The sequence below is a fragment of the Aulonocara sp. 'chitande type north' Nkhata Bay genome, linkage group LG2 (assembly GCF_057382095.1).
Source record: "Aulonocara sp. 'chitande type north' Nkhata Bay isolate Kocher_YH1m ecotype deep benthic linkage group LG2, A_spYH_male_GT1.1, whole genome shotgun sequence".
In the NCBI taxonomy this organism is placed as follows: domain Eukaryota; kingdom Metazoa; phylum Chordata; class Actinopteri; order Cichliformes; family Cichlidae; genus Aulonocara; species Aulonocara sp. 'chitande type north' Nkhata Bay.
The window spans coordinates 19186444-19201366 of record NC_141345.1 but is presented as its reverse complement, the minus strand read 5'-3'; the positions used below and the strand labels follow the sequence as shown (position 1 = coordinate 19201366).

Sequence of the window (14923 nt, the reverse complement as noted above, 5' to 3'; positions counted from 1 at the left end):
GACCTCGGAGATGTGGCTAGCATTAAACTTAGATGTGATTAAAGCCACAGGCATCGATTGGATCTCTGTTACAAGGTACCGAGCCTCGGGATGTTCTTCAAAACAGCGGAATCCCTCCATTCAATATCATGATTTTCCCATGTAACACTGTGAAATCATTTTATTTGCTTTGCACATTTGCAAAAATGTTGAGAAAAATAACAGTAACATGATCTGCCACTTTTTTCCTGGCCAGTTCCATAGAATCCAAGGATGCCTAATTGATGCAAGTTAGGTAATGGCTTGGTTTAAATTAAAAACTACAAGTCAAGTGGAACTTTCTCGTTTATAATTCAGTGAAGCACATCGTCCTTGCTTAAAGGCTTTAAGAAGCAAGATAAGAGGCTTTTTAATCTGTATATGGGGAGACATACCTCTGTTTCAGCTCTCAGTTCCAATCAGCCAAGACGGAGCAAAACCAGTAGAGATGGTTCTCACATGTGTGTTTGTGTGTCCTGTATGTATTACCTGAGTTCCACATTCATCTTTTCATGCATTCCTATTGAGGTTATGTGAGAGGAAAGAGATATCCTGGTTATTAGGGGAAAGCTGTTGAAGAGGTTATAGAGCCCAGCACTCCAAACTGAAGCCACTTTTGCTTTCATGTTAGCAGCTGTCCAAGTCCAAAATGGCCAATTACCATCATTTTTTGCTGCTGGTGGTAATGTTAGTGAGATTCAGAGAGAGAGAGAGAGAGAGAGAGAGAGAGGCAGAGACGGGTGTGAGATGCTGTTGGAACAGGGAGCAGATGAGGTAGAGGCAGTCGAGATAAGCCGGGAAATAAAACCATATTTCCACCAGCATGGAAATGTGACAACATCCACCATGACAGAAGGTGAATCCATCATCTGCAAAGGAAATAGATTCGATTAGATAGGTCCCTCTGGTGTGTGAATATACACAGAGATTGTTTTTATGGTAATAATGAAGGTAATTGCAATGTTTCTATATATTGATATACACGTGCATGCGTGTGTGTGTGTGTGTGTGTGTGTGTGTGTGTGTGTGTGTGTAAGAGACCCTAAAAGAAGAAAGAAAGTGATATCTTTGCATTCTCGACTCTGTAACCATGGATGTTATTATCATTGGGAGCAGGAGGGAGACTTACTTTTCCCCAGAGACTCCTCCACTGATCTGTGTCTCAGGCTCTCAGCCTGATCTTTGCTTGAAGGTAAATGCTGCTAAAGCTCGCGTGTGCATTATTTCATATGGGTAATATATGATATTCACTTAGAAAGGGCATTATGTTTTAATCAGTCCTTCTCACAGTGTGCTCAGCCCAAGCCAATCAAAGGTATGTAGCATGAATTAAAAAAAGAAGCAAATACCACTTGATCATTTTCAACTCTGTTAATTTGAATAATCCCTCAAGGAAACACATATCTTTTCAGCGGACGATCAGTAAACAGAAATGACAAACAAACTTCAGCACAGGCAAGGTCCCGCTGAAAGAGATGACATTTCCCAGGTGAGATGAAAGATTGCCTCGTGTCTTTTCATCAGGATTGATAATGCAGCGCACAGTATTACATGTGGGTGGCTTTGGTTGCTACTGAAAAGGAATACAGAGTCTGTCTTCTGACCTTTCATTCGACTGGCTAGACCTTACCAATGGATTGACATCAATATGAGACGGACTTGTCTGACAGAAATAAAAGAGCGAGAGAAAAAAACAACTCGCACCCTTTTTGTGACACAGTAGGATTGTGGAATTAAAGCAAACAGTGGCAGAGCTCTAAAAAAAACAGGAGAAAGGAGGAAAGAGTCAATTAGTCATTAGTAATTTAATTTATAACATTACTTGCATTAAATAATCTGGGGTGATTTATATAATCTATAGGGTTGAATGGTTTTACACACACCTGTTTAAATCTTGTGAATGTTTAATGTTACCATTACAGGCGTCTCTGCTTTGACAAACAGGTAGCAGTTTTCTAGCTTTCATCTAGGCTCACTGAATGAACTGAAATGGACCTCTTCACCATGTTTGTGTTGCTAGTGATGATGCATCATTTTTAAGGCGATAATCAAGCAAGTAATATGGCTCGTTTGGTTAATTAACACCCCATCTAATAAGCCTGCTCCACCGTTTATGAGTCAAATTCTAGTATCTCAATAATATATTATTTAGCGGTAATTAGAAGATCTCTTGCTGTGTGATACATCCTTGCAGTCTGTGAATGTGTCATGCTAGCTTAACTGCAACTTTGTATCCACCCTCTCATCCAAATCTCCTTTTTCTTTCGGCTCTTTCGGCATCTCACCCTATCTCTGGCATCCTCTTCTGTCACACCAACCCTATGCATGTCCTCCTTCATCACATCCATGTGTCTGCCCTGGGGTCTTCCTGGCAGCTCTATCATCAACATCCATGTCAGAGCCATCCCCACTTTGCCACGGTGTGTTCACACCGAACGCGATGGACGCGAATAGAGCGTCAGGTTTACATGTAAAGTCAATGGAAAGGCGCGATGACGCGCGATTGCGGGTCCCGCGAAAATTCGGAAGCAGATTTGCGTCGCGAAAACGCCAAAACGCGTGAAACGCGCGTCAGTGTAGCGCGTCTGGCGCGTTTGACTCGCGAATAACCACGCGCGTGAGTTTTTGTGTTGCATTTTGTGCATACGCGCGTTTCGCGTCTACCGCTCGAGTTGGAAAAATCTGAACTCCAGCGTCAAATCGCGCCGCGACAACCAATCAGGAGCCTGGTGACGTGGCTGTTACCTAGGTCAAAGGGGCAGATCCAGCCAAAGCCTTTCATACTTCAATGGAGGGGAAGGCTAATCAATGCGGTAGCAAACAACTCGGAGCTGTACAACACCAGCTGCTTTCAGTACCGAGACAGGAATAAAAAGGACCGAGCTTGGAGGAAGATATGTGAAGAGATCGGGCAACCTGGTAAGTTCATTCATTTCTCTTTTGAAAGTTTTCACTGACCCGGGGAAGCCGCACAAAAGCTAGCAAGCCACCGCTATTTTCCCACTGACGTACAAATACCGTTCTGCTTTTATGCATGTTGTCATTTAGGAATATATTTTATTGTTTATTAATAAACAGCACACAGTGGTCCCGCTGTTCATCCGTCACTGCTTTGCTTTTTCGCTGATTTTTTATTGCACAGTACAGCATTGCATTCTGCAGCCTGATTGACAAATCTCCTGCGCTTGCCAAATTTATCACGTTTGGTTTTGATAACCATCGCGTCCAATAGAAAAAAAAGCACAAAAACACCCATAACTATGAGCCTCATTCGGAAATAGACACCTGCACCGTGAGGGAAAAAGGCGCACGAAAGTGGCGGGCAGATGAAGACAAACCGCAGCATAATAATACTTTTACGTTTTGCAATCTACAAAGGTTTGCACTTTGAGAATCAATTGTGAGAACTGTGACCAGGGGCTAGTTATTCTGAGAACCCCTGCAATAAATGAGGGACCACTGTCTACTCTACGATTATTATATCGAACCTGTTAACATTTAATACTGTATTGATAGAACCAACTGATTCTGCAGCAGAGCATCCCCAGTCCCTGTGCTCCTGCTGCTGCACCCACAGATATGTACAGCAAGCACTGATACCTTTTTAGTCGGTGGGATTCCCTTGTGATCACCTTTACTAAATATCTACAACCAATCTGATTATATCCTGTTATTGTTTTTGTTTTTTTTTCAATGTTGAAATTAAAATCTAGTAGCAGCCTTCTCATTTCTTTGTTTTGTGCTGTTTTACAGGCCCACAGAGGAGGACGGCTCCGAGGCAGATGAGGGACGGGTCCCAGGACGGTCCATCGGCGGTGGAGCTGGCCATCCTGGAGTCCCTGAAGAGGCCACACCAGTCTCCAATGGAGCATTTCCTCCTCAGCCTTGTTCCTGCTCTGGAGAGCAGCTGGTCCTTTTTATTCCTGTCTCTCTGTAAATTCTTATATTTTATATATTTATGTTTAATGTTTTTCTGTTTGAGACTTTTAATATTATTTCAAATAAATGTTTATAATGACTAATGTCTCAGTTCTACTACACAGCAAATGTTGGCACACAACTTGACACATGTAGAATTTATTTCATATTATACTAATGACAAAATATACTGATACAGTGGGATGCAGAAGTTTGGGCAACCTTGTTAATAGACATTATTTTCCTGTATAAATCGTTGGTTGTTACAATAAAAAATGTCAGTTAAATATCATACAGGAGACACACACAGTGATATTTGAGAAGTGAAAAGAAGTTTACTGGATTTACAGAAAGTGTGCAATAATTGTTTAAACAAAATCAAGCAGGTGCATCAATTTGGGCACCACAAAAAAGAAATGAAATGAATATTTAGTGTATATCAATGTGTGTGTCTCCTATATGATATATGGGGTGCCTTTGTCTGGATGTGCTTCCCATCCAGAGCTGCACAGCACAGAGGAAAGTTCCAGCGCTCCTGGAATCCCTCTGTGATGGAGCGCCAGTCTCCAGGTGAAGGCACAGCCATGAAGTCGTCCACTAGACAGTCCCAGATGGACGTCGCTGCCTGGGGGGTGATCTGGCTCACCGTGGACACACCGACTCTGAAACTGAACGCGATGGTCCTGAAGGAGTCCCCGGTGACAAGGAACCTGGACAAAATTGTTCAAAATCAGTATTATGTGTACTGCAGTTACAAAATACATTATTCAAATTCCAAAATACTTTTGTGATGTCAGATATAAATCACAAAACTTAAATCTTACATAAAACATTTTGTAATTATAAGGATAATTACAAAATGTATATTAGATAATATCTAAAACAGTTGTGTTTTGTTTTAACTTTAACATATCATAATTTGATTGGTAGCAACTTTCACAACTACAGTGAGCCAATCACTCATAATTCCTAAACATGTCAATCAGGTAGGAATGAAGTGAGACATTAATAGAAATAAAGAGTTGTGTGTTGACATGTAGCCCTTTCCTTGCTTAAATCATTAATATTTTTGAAAAATTAATCTGTGATAAGACAGCTTATCAAGATAGAACCATGTAACTAAAGATGAACCAAACTGTTCACAGTTTTATCTAACTCTGTTTTAATAAAGGCTGTGACCCTTGCTATAGAGTCTGACAGCTGCAGGGATTATATACAAATATTCAACTATCCCAGAATTAAACCAGGTCTAAATAAAAAGGAGTGAGTATCACTACAAAGGTTAACTCAGTGGTCCTAATGCTACAGTTTGATATCAGCAAACACCGAGCGCATACATTGATGTGACACCACAGCCATGCTATCATGCAAACACTGATAACAGCATAAATCGAATTAAATCGGGACTTGATGAGAGCTTCTGAGTATCACTAGAAATATTATAAAGAGTCGTCTCTGTACCACAGTTTGCTTTCAGTAAACACCGACAGCATTCACTGTTAGCATAGCACATCCATGTTAGCAGTGTATAACTGGATGGATTAGCATATTAGCACAGATATCAATAAAGGACTACCGTATTAAATAGTTTTACTAACCTCAGGCAGACGGACAGGCGCTCTGCAGGTGGGATTGAGCGTCTGTAGTTGGTGTTTAAGCGGGCGATGCTGGGACCGACGAGGGACAGCAGGTCCTCAAACTGGCCGACGGTGATAGCGCTGGAATCGGCTGTCATCCAGGCGCAGCTCCTGGAGCAAGTGGTGAAACTCACCAAACTGCTCATGCCTCTGGAGGACCTGATGGACCCAGGTACGGCGAGGACGTCTTTTACGCCGCTGCTCTGCTCTCCACAGTACATAGAGAAGGGAGACTCTCTCTTCAAGCGCTAGCTCGATAGCTGCCATCTTGCAAAGATACCAGTCTGGCACAACTCCCTCCCACATTCCTCCCACATTTCCGGTTCACGCGCTCAAAATATCATATTTTGAGGCGCGATGGATTTTTCTTGGACACGCGTTGAGACGCGAATGTACACGCGTCAAATTAGGGGCGTTTGGGGCGTTTTATTCGCGTCCATCGCGTTCGGTGTGAACACGTCTTGGACGCTCAACGTGATGTCTCCCTTTGATATTATCATCCACAATCAACCATCACCTGCCCGTCTGCATTTTTCTCCTTAACTCCACACCTACCCAACACCTCATCATCTCTGGTCCCTTTACCTACACATCCATTGACGTCCACTCCAATCATCACTGTCTCTTCTAACTGACATCCAACCTGTGGGGGCATACACACGGATAACACTCAACACTTCAAGCTCATGATCCTGTCTGATTCTCACTTAAACTCCACAAAACTGTTACTGTTACATACTTTTTCTTCAGGATTGCCCCTTCTAGCTACACCATGGTAGAACAGCTTGAATCCACACCCAGTACTCCTGGCCTTGCTTCCCTTCCACAAGGTCTCCTGAGCACGCAATATATCTATTTTCCTTCTTTCTCTCTGTCTTATCAGGCAGCTCTCTCCCTTTACTAGTCAAAGCACTTCTTCCTTTCCTTCTTTCTTGCTGCCTCTGGACATGCCTTCCCCCTGTCCTCCTCCTTTGTCTTCAGCCAACAGTCTCCACTGCCACCCTGTTGGCCAACAGCACCGGAGGCAGTCGTTGTTAACTCAGGCCCTAACCGATCTGGTATGGAAATCTCATTCTTGATGATCCGCATGTTTGATTTGGCAAAGGTTTTATGCCGGATGCGCTTTTTGAACACAACCCTGCCCATTTATCTGGTGGTTTGGGCACTAGAAGGACTGGCTTGTGGCCCCTCCATGGCTGAGTTCTCCCTCTCATCCAAATACATCCCTTATTCTGGCTCCAAAATACCAAGGTGGTGACAGCTGTACAGGCTATCTTGTATTGACACATAAGGTCAAATATACAGCAGTAGCAAAAAAAACCTATTAATTGTGAATACTCTACTCTCTCTGCATCTTAACTGTAATAACTTTGATCTTTTAATTCTCATTTTAGGTCCTTGCATGATAAGTAATGAAGCCCTCCTCATGCTGAGTTTCTTTTTGTTTAATTAATTCTAATGCAGCTTTGCCCAGTCTGTGATAACAATGAGGGTTGTATGTCTCACTGCCTCCATCTGTCCTACTAGAACATGTCTGGGAACACAACATCACCAGAACAACAGAACGGTTAATCTGCCTTATTTACTTCGCCCAATATGGCTGCTTTGTCACACACATCATTTGTCCTCCAGGATAAATATTTCTCCAGCGTTGCTGCACACTAAATGTTGATTTATCCTTAGCCTGTTAAACTGGCCAATCTGCATATGGTGTGTTTGTGTTTTGTCAGGATGCATCCACTGTGACAATATATACTATAATTATCATCTAAGTGTGGCAGCAGAGCTGGAGTCCATTCCCTGGTCTGCAGAGACCTGAGTTTGTGTGAACTTGGTTTTCATTTTGTGAATTATGTACTGAAAATATCTTGTCTGATAAAGGGCTGATTTAATAGGCGAACAATTTAATGTTGTCTGATTTGATTGTAACGAACAAGATTTTGACTCATTTTGTTCTCCTCAAAGGGAGCTAAAGTGGGGAGTGGGAGAGAGAGAATGAGAAAAAGATGAAGATCTGATTTGTCGTCGAGCTATTTATGTTGCTGAAACAAAGAGAATTTGGAGCAGGCCATTTAACTTAATGCTCTCTCGTCTTTGCTAACGGTCTGATGATAATTAGTATTACTAATCAAGACACTTGTGTCTTCTCTCCCCTGTTGTGTCACCATCCCCCTGGGCCATTGTAAACTGTCTATTGTTATGAAGGGCACTCAGTTGTTCCTTTTATGTTTCCATTGGATATACATGAGTACAATCTAATGTATTTCCCATCTGCACTGTCTGTTGACGCGGCATTAATGGTCTTATTTTTTTGTTTCGTGTCAGCTGACAAATAGCAACTGAAACACCTAAATCATCACTTCATTTTCCTTGTTTGAACACTGCTAACAAACTTAATTTGCTGGATGTGAGTTGGATAGAATCGAGTGTTTCATGAAAACCAGGTGTTCTTGTGAGTGATGAGCTGCCGCTAGTTCAGTAACTCGCTGAATAAATAATGGGTGAATAAATAAGTTAAATCAGACGATTGTTCAGAATTTAAATACTTAAGTGAAATACAGAAGATTCATTGATTGTCTGTATGCCGTCTTCCCTTGAGTAGCTAGTGAAAAATGAATAACTATTTTCAATTGATGGGTGAAACGTCTGTTAATTGACTGATTATTTAGAGAATTTCTGCCAGTCTCATATGTGATGAAATTGATTTTATATTGCAGTCCACAATGAAGCTGCTTCATGTCTTGTTTGGTCCACAAAACACTGTCCCTGAGGAGAGTCTCACAATTTTAGAAGCTTGGACATTTTTCAGTAATTTCCAATAAAGCTAAAAGTTTGAGGCTCGGTAACCTTGCCTGAAAATTAGAGACTGGGCTCGGCCACCAAATGCTTACCTCCTGGAGCAGGTAAGCATTTGGTGGCCTGTGGCAGATGCATTAGCGCATTAGCGCCCTGTGGAGCCACTAACCACAGGGAGGTGTTGGGAGGGAGCCACAGATTAATTATGACTAATGGAGACAAACTTCAAGCAAATAGATTGAAGTGACTACGAGTGCATGATTGATGCAGGATACTGTTGATTGAGCCTGGAACTAGCTTTAGTTTAGCATGCTAGCATGCTAATTTAGCTAATTTATCTGTAGCTAGGGTTGCCAACCGTCCCTTAAAAAACGGAATCGTCCCGTATTTAGAAACAAAAGTACACGTCCCGTATTGAGCTAATAAGGGACGCACTTTGTCCCGTAATACAGTGAGAATCAAAAGTAGTCTATAAATGTTTATGGAATTAACGCTTTGTTTGAAAACATAATTCCCAGCCCCTCTCCTGCTTTGTGACCAATGAGCTGACAGCACACTTATGACAATTCGAGTATGACAATTCAGATTATCTCATTGGTCGAGGAAAGGTCGCTTGCAGAGAAAATACCGGAAGACAACAGATGACCACAACAAGAAGCATGGCCAACAGGGAAACAAACGCCGACACTGCGGTGCAAGTCTCGGATGACAGTACACCTAAAGCTGGGCAGACACTGCGATTTTTTTCAGTCACGTTATTCAGCTCCTGCTCAAACTGCACGATTGACTCGCAGGGATTAGAAGTTTGCAGGTCACGATGCAGGTCTCACACTATACGGCCCGATGCTCTGATGCGACCTGAGTGCTCACACTGTGCCAACATAACATGAAGGTTATAACAGAAAATCTGTCGCTCGCTCTCTCTGTCTTTCACTCACACAGACACACCACCATCAACTTTGCTAAATTGCTAATGAAAAACATGATCAGGCAGCTGTGATTGAGCAGCAGTGTAAATCCAACTATTTTCACGGTTGTTGTGGTCGTGATAATTTTGTGATGCCACATCGAAAAGGCTCGGATGAGCTTTCCAAAGTTCTACAAGTGCCTCCATCACTTGTGTCCAGATCACACGCTGCACAGCCGTGCTGCGCCGTCTTTTTCACCGATGTTTACGTGTTTGCGCATGAGCAGTGTGAGCGGCTGTGGTGACACCCTCACGAGCGATTGATGATCGGGAGCTGGTCGTGAGGTGTTAATCGCTTCTCGTTACCCCACGTATACTACACGATGCACGATGAAGGCCAAAATCGGGCCGATCACCAAATCGGTCGCACGACTCAAAAATCGGCTCAAAATGGGCCAAAAATCGCACAGTGTAAGCCCAGCGTTAGAGCAGCAATGTTTGTTCCCCTCAGAGAAAGAAAAGAAAAAAGGCTGCAAAAGTACAGGGAGGACTGGGAAAAGGAAAACACCTGGCTGGGAAAGTGCACGATAACACCTATAAAGCGCACTGCACTGTGTGCCGGCGCACTTTTTCCATAGGCATGCTTCTAGTGGTGGGCACAAGAAGAACATGAGGGGCGTGAAAGCTCGGGGAACCCTTAACCTATTTTTTGTCCACCAGGCCACGGCAGAAGCAGATATGGTATGTAAACACTGGTTTGTTGTTTAAACCCTCTGGTTAAGGTTAATATGGGCATGTGCGGTGAATATCAGCGCTATGTGGCCAGAAGTGTGATAATATCATTTATTTTGTGTAATAAACAACTGCAAGGATAGATGATTACAACAAATAGATGAATAATACATAAAAGTAATACATAGATGAATAATGATGATGAGTTAAGGTGCGTAATCATGGGAACAAGCGGGTTTACAAACAGGAGCAGCTGATTAGCATTAGAAAAGCTGAAATAATACCTCAACTGAAGCCAATTGTACTAAATGCACTATATGTGCACTGTTACAAGAATATTTTTCGTTCTATTGCTTTCTATTAATTTATATAATTTTAAGTTAAGCAGGACAGAGTTCTTTTAAAGAAAGATTTACTTATATTCTCAAAAGTTAAGCATGACAGGCTTCTGTTTAAGAAAGAGACCTGTTTTACTGTGTTAATGTTGTCATTTTGAGCTAAAAATAAATGGCTAAATGATAATTTGTTTCCCATATGGTCATATCACAAAGAATATGCATCTGCTTAAATCAAATTCAAGTCAAATGGTTAAAAAATAATTTCACACACACAAAAAAAGAGCTACCACACTGGGAAGGGTGAAGACAACTGGGTTGCCCGGCCCTGGCCACGAGGTGTCCCTTATTTATTTTTCAGGGAGTTGGCAACCCTATCTGTAGCAGATTTCACAGCAATCCTTCAAATAGAAGTCTGAACTCAGAGAAAACTACAACAAAAAATCACCATGTGAATTAGAACAGGGGTGTTGTTATTGAGAGGCAACACTGATATCCCCTGAGCCACTGAAGAAAAAGCAAAAATATACACAACGCAGCAAAGCTATATACATAAAAGATGAGCAACATTCAACAAGATGAATTACCAAGCACATTTAACTGAAGAGGGCAGGAAGCCGACTGTATATTTGCTGGTTTCTTTGTTGTAGCACGGTTTCCCTGTAGATTATACTTTACTCAAGGTGTGGATATTGGCAGAGTGGAGAAGAATCACTGTGTGTGACTTCATCTCAATAAAATACAGCCTGTCATGGATTACAGATTAATTAGTTTGTCTTTACCTGAGAGCAGTGAGTGGAATCCAGCGAAGAAAAGACCAATTTTACACATCTCTGATTAAATAGTGTAAAATTACTTTTTAGAAATATGAGCCAAAAGGAAATTGTGGATTTTTACTTACTGGGGTGCATCATGAAGTCTGACTTGGAAAGCAGTTCTGCGTAATTTGAATTAATAACATGAATTAGACTTAAAATGAAAGGAAAATACCATTTGTGCTGACAAACTTTTCTTCCGAGATATGCCACTGGTGGGAGAAACTTGTCTTCAAGGCTTCCTGCCAGAAAGCCTTCAGGAAGTCAGGTGAGCTAGTAGAAAAAGTGTACCAGAGGCAGAAGGGCCGCAGAGGCAGCAGGCTGCACAGGATGACTGGGTTAAACACAGGATTTACACCCAGGAGATATGGATTCTAGTTCAGAAGTGATTATGAAGTTATTATTATTATGAACATATAAAGTTTCTTTTAATTATGGTCAATTTAGACAACAAAACAAAATGGTTCGATTTTGATTGGGCGGAAAATGCTTTTGATTAAAACACACCCTGCAGCAACTTTTAATGTGCTCTAGACCCCTCTCGGCAGAAAGCCCTCGTGACCAAATACATGAATGCGGGAAAATGTGTAGCATACATAACAAGAATCCTTTCAATATGTTTGGATGCAGTCTGCCTCCTGCCTGATTGTGACTGCAGTACCAAGAATGAAGCCATATAAAGGTTTCTTTTACTGAGAAACTGCAGTAGAAGTAGTGCACGTACCTCTGCCACAATACAAGTCATTGACAAATCAATGGCTTTATAGGAAGAGATATGCCATTTAAAAAACACCCAGGACAAGCCATGAGCGTTTGTCTCTTTCGACATTACAAATCCCATACACTATACTTTCTGAACTCTTAGTCAGCACATAAAGTCAGCAGGCAAAATGCCCCCTGCCAGAACAACCCCTGGGGATGCTACAATGTAGCTGAAGTTTGTTTCAATATTTCTGACAAATGCATATTATAAATATTGCTTATGTTGGGCAATGGAACATCCTGAGAGCTTTTATTATATTTATATAGTTATTTAAAAAGGATGAACTCGGAGATTCAATTTGGATGTCATGAGTGGATTTGATACTGAATTTGGAATTTATGAAATGCTGTCAAACCCCAACCCACAGTGCATTCATCCAATTTTCAGCCAGTGGTTTTTAGCCTCTATATTGTTATTGTTGTGGTATGAACACACATTACCATATTCTTTAGTGTCTCCCGCAAGCCTTGTGTCAGGCGGTATTTCATCAACTCTTATATATCTTTTCTGATTTGCGGTTCTCTGTTGTTTTTCAGTAAGATGTAGCTGCTAGCTAGGACAATCATTTTGCACTCAAGAGCTAAAAACTAATCAGGGTCACAGAAATCAGTCATTCGCTGATAATGACAACAAAAACACCACAAGACAATTCAATGCTGTGCAAAAGTTTCGAGTCAGTCAGGAAAAGGTGCAATGATTTACTGAAATGTGTGCAAACATACATGGAAATACAGAATATCAAGTTCAAGTTCAAAGTTTATTCGCCACATTTTTGTTCGGCTCCAGCCTTGGGCCCGTGCAGCTGGTGCCGTGGTGTCCACATGTTGATGTCGTTGATTTTTCTTTTATGCGAGCAGCTCAGGAGAATTTCAAAGCTGTTCTTTAACACTCCGACACTGGTCTCTCAATCTCCCGTTGGAGAGCCGCGAGCCTCCCCATGATGGTATCAAACTTCTGTTCCGTGGTGTTGTCATTCTTTTGATTCTGAGACCCCACAACTGCAGTGAGCCTTTCTGCGATGTGATCCAACTTTCGCTCAAGGGTCTCATTTTGAGCAGGCCTCTCTTTGATGTATCCCATCATACGCTCAATGGTGTTATTTTGAGTATTCGTGGCAGCTGTAAGCGTCTCCAAGGTGTTAACCATGCTGCGTTCGTTGTGAGAGGTCGCGCCTCGTCCCATCGCTTCGATTCCAGCGGGCAGCCTTGGAGGGGGGGGTTTGAACAGCTGGTTCAGCTCTCTTAATTCTCCGATAAGCCAGGGCCAAGCCAGCTCCGATCAGCAAGAACCCTGTTATCATGGTTCCGAATAGGTAGATATCTTCAGCGTCCTCGATTGACAGTCCCGCCAGGCACATGACCCTCCAGTTCTGCCCCCCGTCCATCGTGTATCCGGCAGGGAAAGTCCCTCCAGGGCACTCGGGCTCTCCCGAGCCCAGACTTCTCGTTGAGAAAAGGGTGTCAATAGCATTCAGAGACCAGTTGATCAAATCCATAATTCTCTTTTAGGTTTTAGAGAATGACAGTGAGAGACTGTTCGAGGGAGAGTAATACACACGAGACAAGACAAGGACACAAGAGGCTAAGCAGGAAAGATAAGGGGAAGGAGGAGAAGAGAAAAGTGCGACCGCCTTCGCCGAGAGCCAAGAAGAGAGAAAAAAGGTAAATATGAGGTAAAAACAGAGTTTACACAATTCTAATGAGCTTGAAAGTCAATATTTGTTTACCTTTATTCTTCAACACTGTCTAAACTCTCTTATACAAGCTTTCTTGTCATTTCTTTAAGTAGTCTTCAGGAATAGATCTCTTGGCTTCGTGAAGGACGTTCGAAGCTCTTCTCTTTGTTCTGTTCTCTATCAAGATGATCCCACACCGCTTCTCTATCACTGTGGCCCAGGGTTTGTGAAACCAATCCATAAATTATTGTATGTGCATTGTGTGTTTTTCTATCTAGGTATGCTTTTACTGCATTGGCAGTGTGTTTGGGACCATTGTCATGCTGAAAAGTTAAGTCATTACCAGCCAGTTTTTAGATTGCATGGTGGATCAAAATCTGATGGTAAATTTCTGCATTCACAATTCCATCAAGGTTTGACAAGATCTCCAACATAGGTCTTTGCCCCAGCAAAAGACGTCAGGTCTTTGCTGGATTTTTTCTTAAGAACAAGACTTTCGGATACTCTTCACCTATAAAGGTAATTTTTCACGGTGCCACTTGTTCTTTTGTCTTCCACTTGTCCAGTTTCCTCAGCTCTTTTAAGAATACGTTGCATACATACCAAGCTTTATGCCAAGCTTTCAGCTGATAGATCTTATGCTACGTGCCGGGTTATGGATGAAATCCAGTAGAATGACGCTCCCACAGTAATACACCTTCCACCCATTTATTCCAGCCCAAACCATAACCTTATCCCTAACCTGAGTTACTGTTTTCCAAAGGAATTTAAGTAAATGAATGTACATGTGTAGATTCATTGCAAATGGTTCTCATGTTTCCTCATTTTTTCAATCTTGTAATACAGGGACGTGTTGGGTGCCCGGAAGCGTAATATACAGATGATTTGTCAACTAGCGTAAAATGTTACGCTTTGGGAGTGAGAACGTGTTGGTTATCTTGGCATTTCTCGTAGATCCCTTGAGCTAGGCTACATCCACACTAGCCCGGATAGATTTGAAAACGGCATTTTCGTCTGAAAACGCTCTGCGTCCACACTATCGTTTTCAGTCGTTTTCACAGAGTTGTGCGTCCACATTGAAACGGCCAAAAACGCTTACATTCCAGTCCTGCGCATGCATGAAACGTAAGACGATTCAACCTGCCTCATTTCTGTCTGCAGTTAATTTATTTTCCAGCTCTTGAAACGTCACAACAAAACGTGGAGGAAACGCACCGAGTTTTTTAAATGGACTATTAATGAGGTGGAGTTGTTGCTGCGAGTAACACAAAAGTACAAAGTTGCAAAAGCAAGTGAGAATTAAAGAATTTGAAGAACAGCTGTTTGG

At 42.0% G+C, this 14923-nt stretch overlaps 1 protein-coding gene and 1 long non-coding RNA gene across 2 annotated transcripts; one reads left to right on the top strand and one right to left on the bottom strand.

Annotated features, from left to right (window-relative positions):
• Positions 1–2444: 2444 nt before the first annotated feature.
• On the top strand, positions 2445–4040 carry LOC147337652 (uncharacterized). The gene is made up of 2 exons (XR_015131173.1): positions 2445–2937; positions 3772–4040. It is a non-coding gene; the product is annotated as an uncharacterized LOC147337652 (long non-coding RNA).
• Positions 4041–4072: 32 nt separating this feature from the next.
• Positions 4073–5831, bottom strand: LOC147337651 (uncharacterized). Its single transcript, XM_086307592.1, has 2 exons — positions 5535–5831; positions 4073–4646 (listed from the first exon to the last, which is right to left on the bottom strand). The coding sequence occupies exons 1-2, from the start codon at positions 5792–5794 to the stop codon at positions 4376–4378; spliced, it is 531 nt and encodes a 176-aa protein (XP_086163718.1). The 5' UTR covers positions 5795–5831; the 3' UTR covers positions 4073–4375.
• Positions 5832–14923: the final 9092 nt, after the last annotated feature.